Source organism: Dromiciops gliroides, chromosome 5 (assembly GCF_019393635.1).
Source record: "Dromiciops gliroides isolate mDroGli1 chromosome 5, mDroGli1.pri, whole genome shotgun sequence".
NCBI classification, from domain to species: domain Eukaryota; kingdom Metazoa; phylum Chordata; class Mammalia; order Microbiotheria; family Microbiotheriidae; genus Dromiciops; species Dromiciops gliroides.
In genome coordinates, this window is record NC_057865.1 from 154,881,842 (window position 1) to 154,903,562 (window position 21,721).

Below are 21,721 nucleotides of genomic sequence, written 5' to 3' on the forward strand. Positions count from 1 at the left end.
TAATCCTACAGAACATTGAAAACAGAAAGCACATAAAGATCCAGAATATCCTTTATGTGAATTGTGTGTGTAATAAAGAAAATATGTCTGAAGTGGGATGTATAAAGGGAAATGAAACATGAAAGGATATTCGATCAGTTTGTGTAAATGCAATAAAATGGATGAAAATAAATGTGAGCAAAATTTTACATAGTGTTCTCAGTCCAACTATGACAGTTTATTGCCTTTTCTTTTCAAAATGCATTGTACTTATTCTATGAAAACAAAAAATTTCTAAAATTTGAAATAACAAATACCAACTGAATTTATTTCATGTTTATTACTAAAAAAAAATTATAGTTAACATGGAAGTTAGGAAAAAAATAAATGAAGAATGATCATTTTAAAAGAGTATGAACTTACTTCAACCTCTTGACCTGGGTCTGGATCTCTTGCAAGAATCATGTATATGAAAGCAGATGCTGGAATGTTTTCAGGAATAACTACAGAGATACCTAAACCATTACAGAAACCATTATGACTAATAAAGTAGATTACTACCAATTCTATTCCTTACTTGAGACTGGTCCTGCTGCTAACATTTATTTGTCGATTGAAGGCTCTTAACTGAGAAACATCACAGCTGTTTTGTTGACTTCTTGCTTTCCAGGCTAGCCAACATGTCTCAGTATCCTTGTGCCCCTTCTTTTACACACTTCCAGATTTGGCCAAGTGTAGATTGAGGGGGTGTTTAAGTGGCCAGTCATGCTTAGTAGAATGTGGGTGGTCACTGGGACATGATCCACCCTCAAAACAGCTGCAGAATTTAATTTGTTTGATTCATTCATGTCAAACTCTTGGATAGTCAACTCTTTCTTCCATATCTTTTCCTCCCACTGCCCAGAAGGCAGTAGAACACATGTGGATGAGTACACACACACACACACACACACACACACACACACACACACACACACATCCTCTTGTATTACCACAACCTCTTCACCTGTCTGGAAATGTTGCCTGAGAGAAATTGAAAATGTGTACACTGGGGGCAGCTAGGTGGCACAGTGGATAGAGCATGGGCCCTGGAGTCAGGAGGACCTGAGTTCAAAGCTGGCCTCAAACACTTAACACTTACTAGCTGTGCGACCCTAGGCAAGTCACTTAACCCCAATTGCCTCAGTAAAAAAAAAAAAAAAGAAAGAAAAGAAAATGTGTACACTATATTCCAATGTAGATATGATCTATTTTGTTCAGTATGGTTCAACAAATGAATTTTTTAATGAAAGAATTATTGCTTAATGTTATGCCAGAAATCAAAGAAACAGAAACTAGAGGATTGATATGTTAATAAGGGACAAATCCATTGAATCAAAGGATCACTATCATAGTAGGTAAGCCAACAAGTCTGAATCATTGAAATCATCTGAAAGTCATGCATTGTGACTTTCATAAAGAGTTTTTGAGTGCATCTATCTGGCTTGTTTATTTGATATGTTTTGACCTTAGAGTGCATGTGATAACATTTAAAGGTAAATATTCCAAGTTAGTGATCTGCATTTTGTGTGAATTAAAACAGACAATGGCCACATTTGTGCACTGAATTTCTAAAAGTGAAGGTGTAAAAACCATCCACTTATGACTCTTACAAATAGCTATGGTTGGGGGGTGGGGATGGGGCAGAACCAAGATGGAGAAAAAAGGTAGGGATTCCCCTGAGTTCTCCTCCAGTGCCTTCCAAACAACCTTAAATAATGCCCCAAAACATATTCCGGAAGAGCAGAACCCACAAAAGGACAGGGTGAAACAAATTTTCAAAACAGCTTAGATCAGGAGAAACGGTCTGTTGTACCAAGATAAGAATGTAGTGCGCTCTAATCCAGGCCGTGCCCCAGGAAACTAGCAGAAGGCCTTAGGGGCAACTGAATCAGTGGCAGCAGTGGTGGTTTCTGGACCTCTCACTCCACAAATAGTAAGAGGGGTAAGACAACTGGTCAGAAAGAAAATAGAGAGTCCCTTTGCTGGCACCAAGAGTAGAACTCTGTTGCATTGCCCATACTTGAATATGGGTCATAGTCCTGGGTTTCTGTCCCAGGATGAGGAGGAGCACTAGCACACCAGAGCTGGAGTGCACAGAGTTGGGGCCCTGGTCACAGTTCTAGGGTGGAAAAGAGTGTTTGTGGTCATTCATATACCAGAGCATAGACCAGGAGAGTAGTAAACACATCTTTCTGTAGATCATACCACTTTGGAAGAATCAAAAACTTACAGGTCCCCAGAAAATATCTCTGCAAAGAGCTGCGCAAAAAACCTGAACCTTGGGACAATGCCACCTCCACTCTAGAAGAAGAGCTCCACTTTAGTACAGAGTTAAAAGTCAAGAAATAGGCTGGGAAAATGATCAAACAGCAGGAAAAAAAAAAGATCCTGACTAGAAAGTTACTATGAAGACAGGGAAAATTAAAAGACAAACTCAGACAACAAAAGTCAAAACTGATACATCCAAAGCCTCCAAGAAAAATATGAATTGGTCTCATCCCATGGAAGACCTCAAAATTGGATTTTAAAAATCAAGTAAAAGAGGTAGAGGAAAAATTGAGAAGAGAAATGAGAGTGATGCAAAAATAAAAACCCCAACATGAAAAAAGTACCAACAACTTGGTAGAGGATGCACAAAAATACTGAAGAATATCACACCTTAAAAACCAGAATAGGCCAAATAGTAAAAGAGACACAGAAATCCAATGAGGAGAAGAATGCCCTTAAAAACAGAATTAGATTAATGGGGAAAATATACAAACATTTACTAAAGAGAAGTCCTTAAAAAAATTAACAAAATGGGGAAAGATGTACAACAGGAATGACAGAAGAAAAGAACTCCTTAAAAAAGTACAACTGGTCAAATGGCAAAGGAGGTACAAATGCTCACCGAAGAAAATAATTCCTTTCAAATTAGTTTACTGATTCAAACATTCTGTAGAGCAATTAAGAACTCTGCCCAAAGGACTATAAAGTCATGGATAACCCTTAATTAAGCAACACAACTAGTAGGTCTATATCCCAAAGAGATAAAAAGGAAAAAGACCTATGCATACAAAAATTTTTATAGCAGCTCTTTTAGTTGTGTCCAAGAATTGGAAATTGAGGGGATGCCCATCAATTGGAGAATGGCTGAACAAGTTGTTGTATATTGCACATACATACATATGTGTGTATATATATTTGATGTCCCAGCTAAACTGAAGAGCAATGACTTTAGAGAAAGATCCAAAGCTACTCTATTGGCCACAATGAATGAGGAATGCTCTTTCCTATTGCTACTACCACTGGCCTGCATTGTTATATGGGAAACAGATATTTGAACAACCAACCAAAAATGTCAGTTTGATCTTGACTTTATTAAAGCAGCACCTTCTTCTCCAAACTGGAGTTGGATTGACTTCTCCCAGGCTCACATGTTCCCCTTTAATGCTTCTTTAGTCCAACCTGAGAGTTTAGAAGGAATTCACTCCTTTTTTTTTTAATTGAAGAAAGAAGGTGAAGTAATAATCATGTAATATTTGGCACATTTATTATTCCCATGTAAGAAGCTAAGGCTTTCAATTCACAACTACAAGTGCTATTTTCAAAATGTGAAATCCTAGTCCTCTTTAGCATCACTGTTTCCATGTTCATTTTAGTTGTTTGCTTTCAAAAACTTACCTCAGAACATTACTTTGTATTGTGAACACTGAAGGCCAACATACCTCTTCCGGTAGAAAAGCTAGGATCACAGATAACAGGATCATCTACATTCTCTACAAAAATTGTAAACAAGTAGGAGCTGGTATTATTTCCATTATCTTTGGCCTCGATTTCCAAAGGATAGGCATTAGGACTATTGGAGTTGTCAAGAGTCAAGGGCTGAAGTAGAGTAATTATGCCTGTTACTAATGAAAAAGAAAAGAGATTATAAAACTGGAATAATAGGGTCTCCTTTAACTAACTTGAAGGACATAGCTAAATGTTTAGTCATTCTTCAGGCTCTTATTTTTTTTTTACATTGGAATAGTCATTGCTTAATTTTCAAAAATTGAATATTAAAAGTGACTTTTTATTTTCTATATTTTCTTTCAGGCTTCCACATTTTTATGTTCTCTCTATGTTCATTTATTGTCCAGGCAAATGTAGTACTCAATATACTAATGCTTATTTGAAGGTAGATTTTCATTTCAGTAAGAGACTCTTAAAAATCATCAAGCCTCCCAGAGTCTAGAAAAATAATTTCTAATGACAAAATTCTAGGAAATCCAAGAGGCCATTGGGCATATATAATTTAGGCAGGGAATGTTACCTAGTGTTCCTCACATCATACCATAGATGACTAGTTGGAGAAAACATCTATACATTTGACTTTAAGATTAGAAAATTAAAGCTGTAAGATAAATGGGGGGTTGTGGTGGATAGAGTGCCAAATTTGGGATGAGAAAGACCTACATTTGAATCCCACCTCATATATTTAAGTCATGTAACCTCTCACAGTCTCAGTTTTCTTTAAAATGGGAATAATATAACCTGTGTCAAAGGATTATTGTGAGGATCAAATGAGATGATATATGTAAAATCACCTTGCAAATCGTAAAGCACTATATAAATGTAAGCTTTTAATACCACTATTAATTATATTAATACATAGTATAAAATCACAGGATTATATGAATAGATGAAGAAAATTCATTCAACAAAACCATTCATGCAAAAAATACCAAAAAACATAAGAATGTGTGGCTTTGTTAATATTATAAACAATATCTGTTTAAACCCAAAGGCTAACAATATTTGTAATGTAAAAACACTAGAAGTCTTCCCCAAAAGTTTCAAGGTAAAGGAAGGATATTGTTTACCAATATTATATATCAATGATATAGTTGTAAAAATTACAGCTTGAAAGAATATATATGTATTATATACATGTTACATATATTATTTATGGATTCCATAAAATTAGTATATATACATAAATATCATGTGCATATAACATATATATTACATAACTACCCACCAAAATAAGGAACAAATAGATATATTATCCAGAAATAAAAGGCCACATGATTAATAAATTTGAAAAGCATATGTGTGTGTGTGTGTGTGTATATATATATATATATAAAACCTTTTGAATCAGAAACAGGGGGAAAATTTATGACCAAATGAAGGACAGGGAGGATACAGAAAATGAATAAAATGTTCAGTGATAATTGCCAAAAAATTTTTAGTTTTGTTCAGACAAACCTAAACAGTTAACTGGTAGAAAAACTAAGCTTTGCAGTTTGTTTCTCTGATAAAAATCTCACTTCCAAGAAATTGATTCAAATTAATAATACTTAGAGCCATTCCCCAAATTGATAAATGACCAAAGAATATGAATAAAGAGTTTTAAGGCTAAAAAATCAATCACTAATTATTAGAAAAATCAAGGTAAAACAACTTAAAGATTCCATCTTATACCTCTGATTGGCAAAGGTGACTAAAAAAGGAAAATTACAAATGTTGCAAGGACAATAAGAAAACACGCATATTGATGCACAGTTGGTAGATCTATGAATTGATATAGCCATTATGGAAAGTGATTTGGATCTATAACACCAAAAGTTACTAGAAAGTATATACTTTGGGGTCCAATGACATAATTACTAGATCTTTATCCAAAGAGATCAAAGATAGAGGGATAAGTTCTTATACATAGAAAAATATTTATAGCACTTTTTTTAGTATAAAATAATTAGAAACTAAGATGGTACCCATCAATTGGGTAATGTCTGAACAAATTATAGAACAAAATATGAAATATAATAAAATACTATTATCTGTTATCTGGATGACAATTCAAGAAAGTAGACTAAGAAGGAAGCATCAGACAGCTAAGAGGATAACTAGAAAGAAGAATATTAAGGAGAGAAGGGGGATTTACAGTGTCAAAGGCTTCATAGAATTTAAAAAAGAATGAGGACTGAAGTCATTAGGTTTGTGATTAATAGCTCATTTATGATTTTGAAGAGGATGGTTTCAGTTGCATTATACTTAATAATACATAATAATAACAATAATAGCAAAAGCATTAAAAAAACAAAAATTCTGAAAGATTTGTTTAGCTTGAAAGCTCTGTATAACTTAATTCCAACCTTTCTAGCCTATATATAGATATATATACAAACATATATTTAAATTTATATGTGCCTATGTATATACATATATATACATACACACATATAATTACTTACTCTCATGTATTCTACAGTCAGTCTAGCCAAACTGATCTCTCTGTTCCTAATTCATTTCACTCTATCTTCCATCTCCATACCTTTGCCCTAGTTATTTCTAATAACTGGAATGTACATCCACCTCAGATCTGCTTCAGAGAATACAATCCTTTACTTCCTTTGAAATGTAGATCAAGCATGCATTTATACATAAAACCTTCATTAATCCCCCCAAAATACTAGTTCCCTCACCTGACTATATTTAACTACCTTGAATTTATTTCATATTTATTATATTGTTGTTTAGTCAATTTCAGTTGCATCTGACTTTTTGTGACCCCCTTTGGGAGTATTCTTGGCAAAGATACTGTAGTGGTTTGCAATTTACTTTTCCAACTCATTTTACAGATGAAGAAATTGATACAGACAGGGTTGTGACTTGCTCAGGATCACACAGCTGGTAAGTGTTTGAGGCTGTATTAGAATTTAGGTCTTCCTGACTCCAGGCTTGATACTCTATCCTTTGTGCCATCTAGCTCCACCAGTTACTATATGTTTATATTTATTCTGTAAAAACATGTACAGATTATCTTCCCTAAAGTAATGAAAATGCATTGAGAGCAAGGGTTGTTTCATATTTTTTTGTCTTTGTATTCTCAGTACCTTGCACACGATAATTGCTTAATCAATCTTTGCTAACATTTTGAACTTCAAGACACCATTTTACAAAAATAAAGAATACTTTATATAATTGGAGAGAACTTAATTCATGGTTGAACAAAGAAAATATAATAAATATGGCAATACTACTTAATTTAATTTATAGGTTTACTGCCATACAAATGAAATTATTAAAAAATTAAATTAAATTTCTTTAGTGGCACAAATGGTTAGAATACAAAAAGCAATAATGAAAAAAACAGGAATTAAAGGGATATAGACTTAATGTATCAGAAACTACATCAAAAGGTAATAATCATCAAAATTTATTAATGCTAGAGGCAGCTAGGTGGCACAGTGGATAAAGCACCAGCTCTGGATTCAGGAGAACCTGAGTTCAAATCCACTCTCAGACACTTGACACTTACTAGCTGTGTGACCCTGGGCAAGTCACTTAACCCTCATTGCCCCACCCAAAAAATTATAAATGCTGCTTAAAATAGAGAAAGGCTGATAACTTTGATTGACTAGGTAAGACCCAGAATCAACTAAATGTTTTGATTTAGTATTTGATAAAACCAAAAACAAAACCTACTGGATATGACTCTCTATTTAACAAAGACAGGAAAATGCTAAAGCAATTTGGTAGTTTGGGAGAAATTATATTTAGACCAATACTTTCAACCATATTCTACAATAGTCTCTAAATGGACATGTGATATAAGTATAAAAGGTCACATTATTTGAAAAGTATTAGAGGTGAATGGAAGGAGTTAACCTTGTACAATTATGACTGGGTAAAAACAAGGGATATAAGAGCATAAAAGAGAAAATATATAATTTAAATTAAATTTAAAAGATTTTGCACAAAATCTTAACAGAGCTATAATAAATGAAGCTATCAACTTGGGGGGATCTTTACATCAAATATTTTTGATAAATTCTTATATCCAAGATAGGAAATGCAGCATCATGTAATGAAAAGAAAATTATCCTGGAAGTCAAAAAGACCTATATTCTACTATGGTCTCTAACACAGACTATGTGACCCCCAGGGAAGTCACTTACCCATATTGTGCCCCAGGGAACTAATTTGATAAATTGCAAAGGAAGTATCAATCCGTATTGGTAGAGAGAATTCAGATTCATTTCAAGGACATATGTCCCAAGGAGTTCAAAAATATATCTTAAGACATACATACACAAAAAAAATATAGTACTTTTCATGGTAGTAAGTATACAAATACAAACTTGAAGGAAAATGGTTGTCATTGATTGTGAAATGGCTGAATAAATTGTGATGCATGCTTGTAACAGAATGCTATTTGCCATAAGAAATGAAAAAAATATGAAGAATTCAGAGTAACTTGGAAAGGTTTGTTTGAACTAATGTGGAGCCTGGTATCCAGAACCAAGAAAACAATTTACATAGTAACTGCATTGATATAAAGGAAAACAACATTGAAAGACACCACAATTCTGATCAATGCCGTGACCAATCTTAACTTCACAGGACTGGCAGTAAATATGCCTCCCTTCTCTTGGCAGGAAAATGGTGGAGTAAACTTGAAGAATGAGGCATTAATTGGCAGACATGGTCAATGTTTTGATTTGTTTCATTTAACTATATTTGTTGTAAGAGAGGGTTATATGTTGGGGGAAAGTCATTGAGAAGTGACAATGATATTAAAACATTAAATTTTATGATAATCATTATAATTGATACATTAATTGAATTAGTTATGCTATGGAAATCTAAATTCTCTTCTATTCTTAATAACATTTATCTTATTTTTTTTAAACTCAACAAGCAAAAATCAAACAAAAAAAAAGGATTTTATGTGAGACCACAAATTTTTGTTACATACAACTTATGGGGTTTTTTTACTTAAAATTTTTTCAACATTTTCATTTAAAGTTTTTAATTCCAAATTCTGTCCCTCTCCCTCCCTTCCTCACCCCCTCCCTGAGGTTGTAAGCAATTAGATATAGGTTATAGATGTGCAATTACATAAAACATTTATATATTAGTCATTTTGTATAAAACTAAAGTAAAAGTGAAAGAAAGTAAAAATATCATGCATCAGTCTGTATTCAACAAATATCAGTTCTTTCTCTGAAAGTAGATAGTATGCTTCATCATTGGTCCTTTAGGATTGTTTTGGATCATTGTATTGCTGAAAACATTTGTCACTCACAGTTCTTTATTGAACAATATTGCTGTCACTGTGCACAACGTTCTCCCATTTCTACTCACTTCACTATACATCAGGTTTTTTCCAGGTTTTTTCTGAAATCATCCTGCTTGTCATTTATAATAGAACAACAATATTCTATTGCAATCATATACCACAGCTTGTTTAGCCATTCCCCAATTGAAGGAAATCCCTTTGAGTTCTAATTCTTAGCCACTATGAAAAGAGCTACTACAAACATTTTTGTATAGTTAGGTATTTCCCCCAGCACTTTTTTGATGTCTTTCAGATATAAAACTTTTGCAATATTGCTAGATGAAAGGGTATAAACAGTTTTTTAACTCTTTGGGCATACTTCCAAATTGCTCTCCAGAATGGTTAGATCAGTTCACAACTCCACCAGTGGTGGATTAGTGTCCCAGTTTTCCCACATCCCCTCCAATTTCCAACATTTTTCTTTTTTGTCATATTAGTCATTCTTATAGGTGTGAGGTGGTACCTCGGATACAACTTACGTTTTTTAAGTATTTGCTCAGAAAAACACATCAGTTTTAGAGCTGTTTCATTTGTCTTTGTTACTCTCTGAACCTGGTTCTGATCTCTTCTGTCCTTTAAAAAAAATTAACTATGTCTAAAAGTGAAGTTTCTTTTTTTCATTCTTCTTATTTAGTTCATCATCTCTCTGTCAGGAAGTGGATATCATTCTTCATGACTGGTTCTCGAGAATTATTGTTGAATTTTGTATTGATCAGTGTTCTTATCTTAAAGCTGTCTATTTTTGTCATTTTTTTAGTATAATCTAAATTATTCACCTGTTTTTCTTCACTCCATTCTGTACAAGCTCAGATAAATCTTCTCAGATATCTCTAAATCCTCTTTCATCTTTTTTTTTTTACAAAAATAGTATTCCATATTCTATTAAATTCATATACAAAATGACTTCAGGTGTTCTGTATTTGACAAGTATCCTATTAATTTCGGATTCCTTGCTACAAAAATTGCTCTATAATCTTTATAATATGTTGCTGTAGTTTCCTTGATAAATTTTATTTAATTATTTTTTCAATATTCATTAGAAATATTGATCTATTAACTTCATTCCCTGTGTTGATTTTCCCTGTACTCTTCTTGCTGGAATAAAAGAAAGGCTTATCATTAATATTATTTATTTTCTATCCAACTATGAAATTGAGTTATTTCAATCCAATTTAGTTGACTATTTAGGATTCTTTAAGTTAAAAAAATCATTGATAAAAAGCAATACATTGATTTCCTTATTAGTTATATTCATTCTCTTATTTCTTCAATATTTTATTTTCCTCTGATATCTCATTTTGATCCTGTGTATAGCTTGCTTTGTACACATTATTATGTCATTTCCCCCATTAGATTGTGTGTTCGTTGAACATAGAGACTTTCACCTCTATGTGTATCCCAAGCACTAAGCACATTGCTTGCCACAAAGTAGGAACTTGGTTGATTTTATTGATTGATCTTTTATTTTTGCTAGAGCTAGGATTACAAGAACATTAGGTGAAAATTAACAAGCTTATCTTGTCTATAATTCTTAGAGTCGCTAGTATTTCTACATTATAAATAATGCTAGCTTTTTGTTTTAGATACTAATTGTCCCAACACTTTAGTATATTTAGCAGAAATTGGCATCATATTTTGTCAAAAGTTTTTTTCTGTATTTTTTATAAAAACATGTAATTTTGTTATTTTGTCATTAATATTGTCTAGAATGTCTATATTTTCTATAATATTGATCCTGATCATAGTAGATGATCATTTTAATATGTTGCTATAGCTTTATACCTAATATGGTATTTAATATTTTTGCATAGATATTAAGGATCAGGATATATATATATATATATATATATATATATATATATATATTTGTGGGGGGGCAGGTCAATGGGGGTTAAGTGACTTGCCCAGGGTCACACAGCTAGTAAGTGTCAAGTGTCTGAGGCTGGATTTGAACTGAGGTACTCCTGAATCCAGGGCCAGTGCTTTATCTACTGCATCACCTAGCTGCCCCTAGCATATATTATTTTAAACAGTTTTTTTTCTTTTTTTTTTTTTGTGAGGCAGTTGGGGTTAAATGACTTGCCCAGGGTCACACAGCTAGTAAGTGTTAAGTGTCTGAGGTCGGATTTGAACTCAGGTACTTCTGAATCCAAGGCAGGTGCTTTATCCACTGCGCCATCTAGCTGCCCCAATTTTAAACAGTTTTAAATATTAGAATTAATTGTGCTGTGAATGATTAATAGAGTTCAGTTGAAAATCCATCCTTTCCTAGAGATTTTGGAGGAGATGGGAGTTCATTTATGGCTTCTTCAATTTATTTTCCCAAGTTTGGGTTATTTCAATTCTTTATTTCTTGTTTAGTTATACTGTGCATTTTATATAGTTTTGAAGATTCATCCATTCCATTTAAACAATCAACTTTTTAGCATTGATAAAAATAATCTTTAATAATTTGGGGGACTTCTGTTCATTTATTGTGATTTTTTTTTCATTTTTGACATTGGTAACTTGGTTGTCTTCATTCTTTTTATTTCCAAATTTTGGGGGGAGTAGGGGTGAGGCAATTGGGTTTAAGTGACTTGCCCAGGGTCACACAGCTAATAAGTGTTAAGTGTCTGAGGCCGGATTTGAACTCAGGTCCTCCTGAATCCAGGGCCGGTGCTCTATCCACTGTGCCACCTAGCTGCCCTGCTTATCTTTTTATTAGATTTATCTGAGTCTAAGAGTGATATATTGAAGTCCCTAAATATGCTCTCAGTTTCTCCCTGTAATTCAATTAATCTTTCCTTTAAATACATAAATGCTATGCACTTTGATCCATATATATTAAGCAATTACATTATTTCACTGTCTATGAAGACTTTGAGCTTAATATAAGCTCCCACTTTCTCTCTTTTCATTCTGTCTGTTTCTGCTATTGCCTTGACTGAGAACATGATTACTATCGTGCCTTAAAAAAATTATCTGGAACATAATAAATTCTGATGGACAACAAAATTTTAAATTGTGTGTATTGTATATGTTGATTTTTCTAGTGTATTTCAAATAGTTAGCCTATTTATTTTTTTATTTGTTTTTCTATTCTATTCTTCTATCACCTTTCATTTTTCCCCTCACCTTTCATATGGATGAGTTCATCTCATTTATAGTCATAAATATGAATATGAATTGTATGGTTCCCTTTATCATATCTTCTTATATAGTCAGTCCTGATTAGTGTAAATAATGAATCCTATGATGTGGTCACATGTATTCAAATTCACACTATTCATATTTATAATTATATAAAATTACTAGATTGCTCATTTAAATAGTCAACATTAATTCTAATAATATGACCCCTTCAGGGAATTCATTATTCACAGTAATTGGGATGAAGCCATACTTTCCATCCTCCTATACTCCCCATTTGAAAGGAAGAGAGTGGTGAAAGCAAAGGAGTTTTCTTAACATTAGTGATGTGTAATTGAAGAGATCCTCCCCCCACTAGACTGATCTTTCTATCTTATCTTTGCTCAGAACTATATCAGTGATGTTACCTTTAGGTTTTTTAAAATAATAAAACAATTTTATTATTTTCTAGCTACAAGTAGAGATAGTTTTCACCATTCATTTTTATAAGATTTTTAGTTCCAAATTTTTCTCCCTCTCTACCTTCCCTTCCCCCCCAAGACAGCAAGCAATAGGTTATATATGTACAATCACATTAAACATATTTATGCATTAGTCATGTTGTGAGAGAAGAATCAGAACAAAAGAGAAAAACCTCAAAAAACAGGGGAAAAAGTAGAAACAGTATGGTTCAATCTGCATTCAGAATGCACAGTTCTTTTTTCTGGATGTGGAGAACATTTTCCAACATGAGTCCTTTGGAATTATCTTGGATCATTGTATCGCTGAAAAGAGTTATGTCTATCACAGTTGATCATCATAAAATGTTGTTGATACCGTGTTCAATGTTCTCCTGCCTCTGCTCATCTCACTCATGTAAGTCCTTCCAAGTTTCTCTGAAATCTGCCTGCTCATCATTTCTTATAACACAATAGTATTCCATTACATTCATATACCACAATTTGTTTAGCCATTCCCCAATTGATGGGCATCCCCTCAATTTCCAATTCTTTGCCACTTCAAAAAGAGCAGCTATAAATATTTTTGTACATGTGGGTCCTTTTCCCTTTTTTATGATCTCTTTGGGATAAAGACCTAATAGTGGTATTGCTGGGTCAAAGGGTATACACAGCTTTATAGTCCTTTGGGCATAGTTCCAAATTGCTCTTCTGAATGCTTGGATCAGCAGTTCACAGCTATACCAACAATGCATTAGTGTTCCAATTTTTCCACAGCTTCTCCAACATTTATTATTTTCCTTTTTTGTCATATTAGCCAATCTGATAGGTGTCAGGTGGTACCTGAGAGTTGTTTTTATTTGCATTTCTCTAATCAATGGTGATTTAAAGCATTTTTTCATATGGCAATAGATAGCGTTGATTTCTTCATCTGAAAACTGCTTGTTCATAACCTTTGACCATTTCTCAATTGGGGAATGACTTGCATTCTTATAAATTTTATTTAGTTCCATATATATTTTAGAAATGTGGCCTTTATTAGAAATACTGCTTGTAAAAAAATGTTTCCCAGCTTTCTGCTTCCCTTCTAATTTTGGCTGCATTGTTTCTGTTTGTATAAAAACTTTTTAATGTAATCAAAATCATCCGTTTTGCATTTCATAATATTCTCTTTCTCTTTTTTGTCATAAGTCGTTATTCTCTCCATATATCTGAGAGGTAAACTATTCCTTCCTCTCCTAATTTACACATGGTATCACCCTTTATGTCTAAATCATGCACCCATTTTGCCTTTTATTAGTATACAGTGTAAGATGTTGGTCTATGCCTAGTTTCTGCCATACTGTCTTCCAGTTTTCCCAGTAGTTTTTGTCAAATACTGAGTTCCTATCCCAGAAGCTGGAGTCTTGGGTTTATCAAACAGTAGATTACTATAGTCATTTACTGTTGTGTCTCCTGTGCCTAACCTATTCCTTACCTTTAGTTTTCTCTTACTACCCTCTTTATGACCTGTCCTTTGAAGTTGAAGTTTATTTTGCTTGAAACTATTTCTTCTCTGATTCCACCATCCCTCTTAAGTCCCTCTTTCTTTAGCTGTATCAACTTATTTCCCTGTTGAATGTAATACTTTCACCAAACTATTTACATGTATTTTGTGTATCTGTCCAGTTCACTTAAGAATGGGGTTCCTGTCATATCCTCTATACAACTCTTGCTCCATCTGTGTATACTTTTCTAACATACCCCAATTTTTAAGCACAATAAATTACACTACCTTCTTTCTCATATATATATATATATATATATATATTTTATATTACTTAACTTCGTCATATAGTTCAAGTGCATTTACATTTCTACATTTCTCTTGACTATGTTTGCAATTCAAAGTTTCTACTCATCTCTGTTCTTTTCATTAGTCATACTTTGGACAGCAAGGAAATCAAATCAGTTAATACTTTAAAAAGTTAATTCTTACTATTTATTAGAAGAACAAATAATAAAGCAGAAGCTTAAATACTTTGGCCACATCATGAGAAGACAGGGCTCATTGGAAAATATTCTGTTGCTGGGAAATATTGAAGGCAAAAGGAGAAGGGGATAGCAGAGGATAAGATGGATAGATAGTGTTATGGAATCAACAAACATAAGTTTGCACAGACCAGGAAAAATTGGAAGACATATGAGATTTCTATGATAGTCTATGGGGTTATGAAGAATTGGACACAACTGAACAACATATTATTTAAGGTCTATTTTTCCACTGTAGAATGTGAATCTTGAAATTTGTCATTTTTATTTTTAAGTCTTTATCTTTTGCCATTTACAATATCATATTCTTTTTTTTTTGCAGGGCAATAGGGGTTAAGTGACTTGCCCAGGGTCACACAGCTGGTAAGTGTCAAGTGTCTGAGATTGGATTTGAACTCAGGTACTCCTGAATCCAGGGCCAGTGCTTTATCTACTGTGCCACCTAGCCACTCCCACAATATCATATTCTAAGATTTTCTTTAATTATATTAGTAACTACCAAATCTTAAGGCCTTGGTTCTTGAATTCTTTTTTCTTGTTGTTTGCATTATTTTTCTTTGACATGAAAGCTCTGGATTGTGGCAAAATGCTCCTGGTAATTTTCATTTGGGGGGGTCAGAGAGGTTCTTTCGGGAGGTAATCAGTGGATTTCATCTTTACATTATAATTAAGTTTTAAATTATATTATCTTGAAATATTTATTGTGGTTCTTTTTATTATTTTTGGTAATGGATTGCAGCTGAGGCCAATGATTCTTAAAGTATATCTCCTTGATCTGTTTTCCAAATCAGTTGTTTTTGAAAGTAGATACCTTAAATTTTCTTCCATAGTTTCAACTTTTTTTGTTCTGATATTTATTGTTTTTTCTTAGAGTCACTGATTTCTGTTTTTTCTGTTTTATTTCTTAGGAAATCCAATGCTTGGACAAGATTTACCACTTTCTTTTCTATGCCATCTTTTGTCTTTTTTTTTTCTTTCCTCCAGAATTTTTATTTCATTTTTAATCTTATGCTTCATTTCTTCTCGATATTCATGCAGAACATTTTAGAGTTCTGTTTGCACCATTTTAATTCTCATGGAATCCCTTACTTGGAAAAAAATTTCAACCTTCTGTTCTAAATCAGTTATTAGCTGTATAGTTTAATAATCCCAAGATCTAGCATTTATCTTTCTTTTTTCTGTTACTTATTTCTTCCTGATATTTTTGTAATTCTTATGGCCAAGTCACTTTTTTTTCTCCTTAAGCTCTACTTGCAGTTCTGAATTTGCTAATTTCTTCTAGATTTACCACTAGTAAAATCTTTAGCCATACTATTTCTTTATAGCATATACTGTCTTCTATTTACTCCTATATCCCACCTCGGTTACTGTTGTGAATTTTTGTACCAAGGTAGTTTCCATCCTTCCTGCATTCTTGGATGGAGTATTCAGTTTCTACTTGTTTCTAATCTCACTCCCAAGGGTTCCTGCCATTGACTTCTACTCCTCTAAATATGTCTGCACCAAAATCATGATGGGGCTTGAATATCGCTCTTCAGTGTTCTGTAGTTTACTGTTTCCATTCAGAGATATGTTTTAGGCTTTCATGCTCCACTGTGGCCCCCTTGTCATAAGTGTTACAGGCAAGATTCTGTTTCACCACCTATGGCTTCCTAGTTTGGTTGCTGCTATAGGCTTTTGTCCCTAAATACCAAGGAGCATACCTAGTCAAGGTGTTTTGGCCTTCTTTTCAAACAAGGCCTTCATGCTCCAGGTGATTTTGTGGGTTTCTGTCCCACCAGGGAATCCCTGAGCTATGTGCTATTATAGGATTCAGAATTCTCCACCTGAACTTATTCAGCCTTTTCAAAACCTTCCTGTACTCAGTGTTTTTGCATATCTTTTATATAGTTCTTGTCTAGATTAAATAATATGGTGATGTTACTCTTCCAATTTCTTGGCCATTATCCTATCTGGTATGTGTTTTTATACATATATTTTTTAGATCATTGCTGGAACATAGGTGAGAGACTGGGCTCCTTTATTTACTTTCATACCACCACTTTAGCCCAAAGTTTCTGCCACTTTTGTTTTGTTTTTAAGAAAAAAAATCATTGAACTCAACTAGACAAACATTTAGGAAATAGTATGTATAATATACTGTGGTTCGTGCTGGATTTATAAAATAATAATTAAAATCTTTGTCCTCAAAGAGTGGCATGATCCAACATTTATATAAGTAAATAAATGTAAAGTATGTAGAAAAGACTTGGCACAATTACTAAACAAAGACATTTAAATAGAATTGCTACAAAATTATAAGAACAAGTGCCATTCTCCAATAGATAATCAGTAAAGGAATATAAACAGGCAATTTTAAGAGAATAAGCAAAAATTATCAACACCTACTTTAAAAGTATTCAAAATCATTAATAATCAGAGAAATGTAACTTAAAACAACCATAATGTAACACCTTACACTCAGCAAAAGTGCAAATATGATAAAAGATAACACAATTCATTATTGCTGACAATTCAGGGAAACAGGCATACAGTTCACTGTAATGGAATTGTTTTGATTATTTTGTAAAGCAATAGTGGGTTGTATAATAAATACTACAAAAAATGTATACCCTTTGACTCAGATCACATTTTAGGCTTCTATCCTGGGTAGGGTAGTAATAGAATGAAAGAATTCTTCTTTACAAAAATATTTCTAGTTGGTAATAGCAAAAATTTCAAAAACAAACTATGTGCCCAACAGTTGAGGAATGAATAAATGAATTCTACTATATGAATATAGATTCTCACATAATTGAAAGATATCGATGTCCATATAATGCCTCACATAGTAAAGAATTACTAAAACATACCCAGTCAGCCATGGAGCTAATGTTTAAAGACTGCTACTGAGGGGAATCTAACAATGCTCAAAGTATTCACTTTGGAGTATCTCTAATTATTAGGAAGTGTTTGCTTAGAGTCAAGTTCAGTTTGACTCTTTGTGATTTCTACTTACTGCTTTTTGCTCAGCCCTTTGGCATACAAGCAGAACAAGCCTAATTCCTCTTCCATATGACAACCCTTCAAATACTTCAAGAGTGTTCACATATCTTAGGGAGAGGGGAGCTAAGTGTTCTTTTTTCCAAGTTAAACATATTTAGTCTCTTCAATGAATCTTATATGGCATAAATGCAATGTCTTTAATGTTTATCTTGCTGTAAGGAATGAAACATATAAGGAATATGAAAAAATATGTAAAGACAAATGATATGAAATGATGCAGAGTGAAAAAAATCATAACCCAAAGAATGATATATACAATGACTTCAGCTATTTAAAAGGAATCAGTGCCAAACAGCTGCAAAACAAGGGGAAAATGCAATGCAATACAGTGATAATACCATTTAAGAGAAGACATGGTTATTTTTTTAATTCAATGGCAAATAACAGAAGGGTAAAAGTGTATCTATGCTTATGTGGTTCTTTTAAAATTGAAACGTTTAAAAATATTATGTTTGTGCATGGAGATGAGATTTGTGTACTTGTTTCTTTTGTTTGTACTATGATTAGTTTGTTAGGGGAAAATAAGTAAATATTTTTAAAATTAGTTATCAAAAGGAACATAAGGATTCTGAAGGATAGAAATGAAGAGGAAGTTCCTGCATGTCCAGCCTGCTAACATATACGTGTCTAACATATTCACTGCTCTGCCATTTTTATCCATCCCGCCTGGTATCAGCCTTTATTTCTTTCCCTTTTATAGTTTCATTTTGAAAGGGGGGGAGGTTTTACCAACACTCTCTCGAAAAGGGAAGTACAAATAGATTATTTGTCTTTGTTATTTTTAGATTCTGAATATTTAACTGAAATATTTTAAAAGCATATAATAAACTTACCAGGGTCCAAACCAAACACAGTCTGTTGAGTTTTAAAAGAATAGGTGATGTTGCTATCTTCATCTTGATCTGTCGCTTTTACTCTTGCTATAATATCTCCAACAGATTTCTTCTCAGTCACATTAATGGAATTGAAAGGAAATGATCTAAACCAAAGAAAATCATTTGCTGGTGAATGAAAAATGTTGAGGATGCAAGTTCAGGCATACACATTTGCCAAGTTATGGAGGTCTGCAAAACCTCATTGAGATTTGTGATGATACCACCCTCCTGTTTTCTGGTATTTAAACTTCTTCAAAAACTATTCAAGTGCTTGAGAAAATCCATCTGTGGTGCAAGGTTACTTTATTTTTTGTAGGTGCATTAACTCTTCCAAACCATTTAGTATCTGGCTATGTTAACATGACATCAAATAGATGAAAATGTAAAATGCCAGTGAAATATTCAAATAGTTTGCCTGAATATGAGATATGTATATGTAAATGTATGCACATATACAAATACATAGTGATTTGCAAACCTGAAACATTATATAAATGTGTTATTAGTATTATTACAAAATAAGAAACATTTAATGTTTGGAACATTCAACAATTGAATCAGTGTCTTAGTTTTCATCTGGACTTCTGGCATTATAGAGACATGTCCAAATTAATAACTTACTAGAGCAAATTGTCAGTAAAATTTTTCCCTCTTAATGCCCTGTGTGTCCTCTCCATCTATACAAATCCTTCTCATTCATTGAAGCTCTGATCAAGTTCAACCTCTTCAAAGCAGCTTCTTTGACTACTACTACCCGCTTTTATTGTAGGAAACTCTAATTGGGCATTTAATCATATGCTGCTACAGTTTGGGTATTGTTGATTTGCATAAAATTTGGAGAAACAAAGTAGTTTAACGAATAGAGGATTAACCTCAGAGTCAAGAAGACCTTAGTTCTGATTCTGTTTCTAAATAACAATAGTTCTGGGACCATAGTTGTCATATTACTTTTCATTGCCTTGGGTAATTCACACTGGAGTCAGAAAACTATAGCTTGTTTACCCTCCAAATGTTGTGTATGGCTGAGATCTAAGAATATTTTTTACATTTAAATGTAAGAAAAAAAGTTATCAGATCTCTACAGGAAGACCAATTTAATAATAAATTGTCATTATGCAAAGTTGGTAAAGGGAGTTTTCACAAAAAAAAAGTCTGATAGCACAAATCTAGAAATTCTATAACCACACATATATACATATATGTGTATATATATTTATATATACATATGTAATTTAACCCATTTTAATTTAACTTTTCATGTGGGTATATCTGCTATTCTTGAGTAGAGGATAAGTTAAATCTATACTATGGGGTTTTTTTTATTACCCAAAATACTCAGCACAATATAAGAATTCAAAAATATTTATTGAATTAACACAGACATGTGCTCTGAAGAGTTGACAGCATCATAGACTCAGAACTAGAAGAGTCCTTGGACATCAATGAGATCAGTCCCTTCTTTTTACAAATGAGAAAATTAAGGAATAGAGAGGATAGGTGGGATCTGAATTCAGGTCTTCCTGACTCCAAGTCCAGAACTCCCTCCACTATACTTCAATCCCTCCATAATTAGTGAAACCACCATAAAGGCATACTGGTTTGGAAGTCTACACCCAAACAGAATTATTGAGTTGAGATAATAATTGTTTAATTGATCAAATCTTTTCTTTCTTTTGGAATTTAGGAGTGTGGTCTGGGATATCTGAGGCAAATTATTTGAACTTTCTAAATTTTCCTTTTATTATCTTCAATGCAAAAACAATCTTTCATTTTCTTTATTTTCCTTTTAAAAAACAATGATTACATGCCTACTATGTTCCTTTTAGTGCAGAAGATATAAAGAGAAAAAATGAAAGCAGTTGCTTCTCTCAAGAACTTAGCATTCCATTGGGAAATGGAGATATGACTTGGATGACCATTGATAAGAAATTCCTTTTCTCCCATGAATATGTTTATAACACAATAAATATAATAGTAACTATTTTAGTAATCAGTTAATAATGTTGAAATATTATCATTACTTAATCTTTAAAATTTAAAAGGAAGTACATATTCTTACTCAAATTGAGGCTTCTCATCATTTACATCTCTGATCATAATTGTTAGAGTTCCTTGGCAGAACAGATCTGTTGTGTCTGTTACTCTCACTGCAAGTTGGAATACCTGTTTTAAAAAAAATGAAAACCCTTTAGGAAAAACTGGTAATGTATGAATTTGTTAGGGTTTTTCATCTATCAGGAATCAGTTGTATCACCATTTCTGCAGCTGCCTTTTCAGTCAGCTCTGCCCTTTTGCACTTTTGGACAGTTGAAAGAAATACAACCATTCTCTTCTAAATGTAGTTAACTAGGTTAGTTATAAATTTCAGACTCACCTAATTTGATACACCATTAAATTTCACTCAAAGATCTGTATGCCTTGGCAGTATGCCCTGAAAAGAGATGAAACTGGACAAGAAAGGGAATGAATTCCAGATTCAGTCATAAACCCAAACTAGTCTGTGTTCAAACGATTGGCAAAGCAGAATGGTTGATGTCAACTGCCACAAAGAGGCCAACTTTATGAGGAGACAGAACAGGTGGTCACCTATGTGATATGATTTGAGAGGTTCTAAGAAGTTCCCCACTCCCTCAAAAATATCTTCACCATTAGCCTATTACAATCCTCAAAATTCTAAGGATTGCAGGATCATTTCCTTGTCTTAGAAAGGATTCCTTCCAGTATGTTCTTTGAAGTGCAAATTCCCTAGGAAGAGTAGCACACTGAGACATCGTCAACTTACCATCAATTAGTCTATCACTTGTTTTTCCCTCCTTAAAAAGAAAACCAAGATCATTGCTTTATTCTATCTCACAAAACAAAACACAACTTCCCTTCCTTTCATTGCCAAAATCTCTAACTCCTAGACTGAGAAATCTAAACCAGTCACTTCCATTTTTTTTTGCCCATTCATTCTCTTAATGTAGTGTACTCTTGCTTCTGAATGCTAATGAAATTGCTTTCTTAAATGCCAATGATTTTTGGCCAAATTTAATGTTCTCTACAACATGACGTTAAGAACCAGTAACTAATTGAAATTCCCTTAATCT

The 21,721-nt window shown here is 33.1% G+C and overlaps 1 protein-coding gene across 1 annotated transcript in view; it reads right to left on the reverse strand.

The window, feature by feature from the left end:
• The window catches only part of LOC122728842 (cadherin-related family member 3-like), a 136,339-nt gene that overhangs the window by 92,133 nt on the left and 22,485 nt on the right, over positions 1-21,721 (reverse strand). Inside the window, exons 7-10 of the mRNA XM_043967588.1 lie at positions 20,692-20,795; positions 18,591-18,736; positions 3,729-3,911; positions 403-494 (exon numbers count right to left, since the gene is read on the reverse strand). Of these exons, the coding sequence (XP_043823523.1) occupies positions 403-494; positions 3,729-3,911; positions 18,591-18,736; positions 20,692-20,795 (525 nt within the window). The remainder of the gene's footprint in view (positions 1-402; positions 495-3,728; positions 3,912-18,590; positions 18,737-20,691; positions 20,796-21,721) is intronic.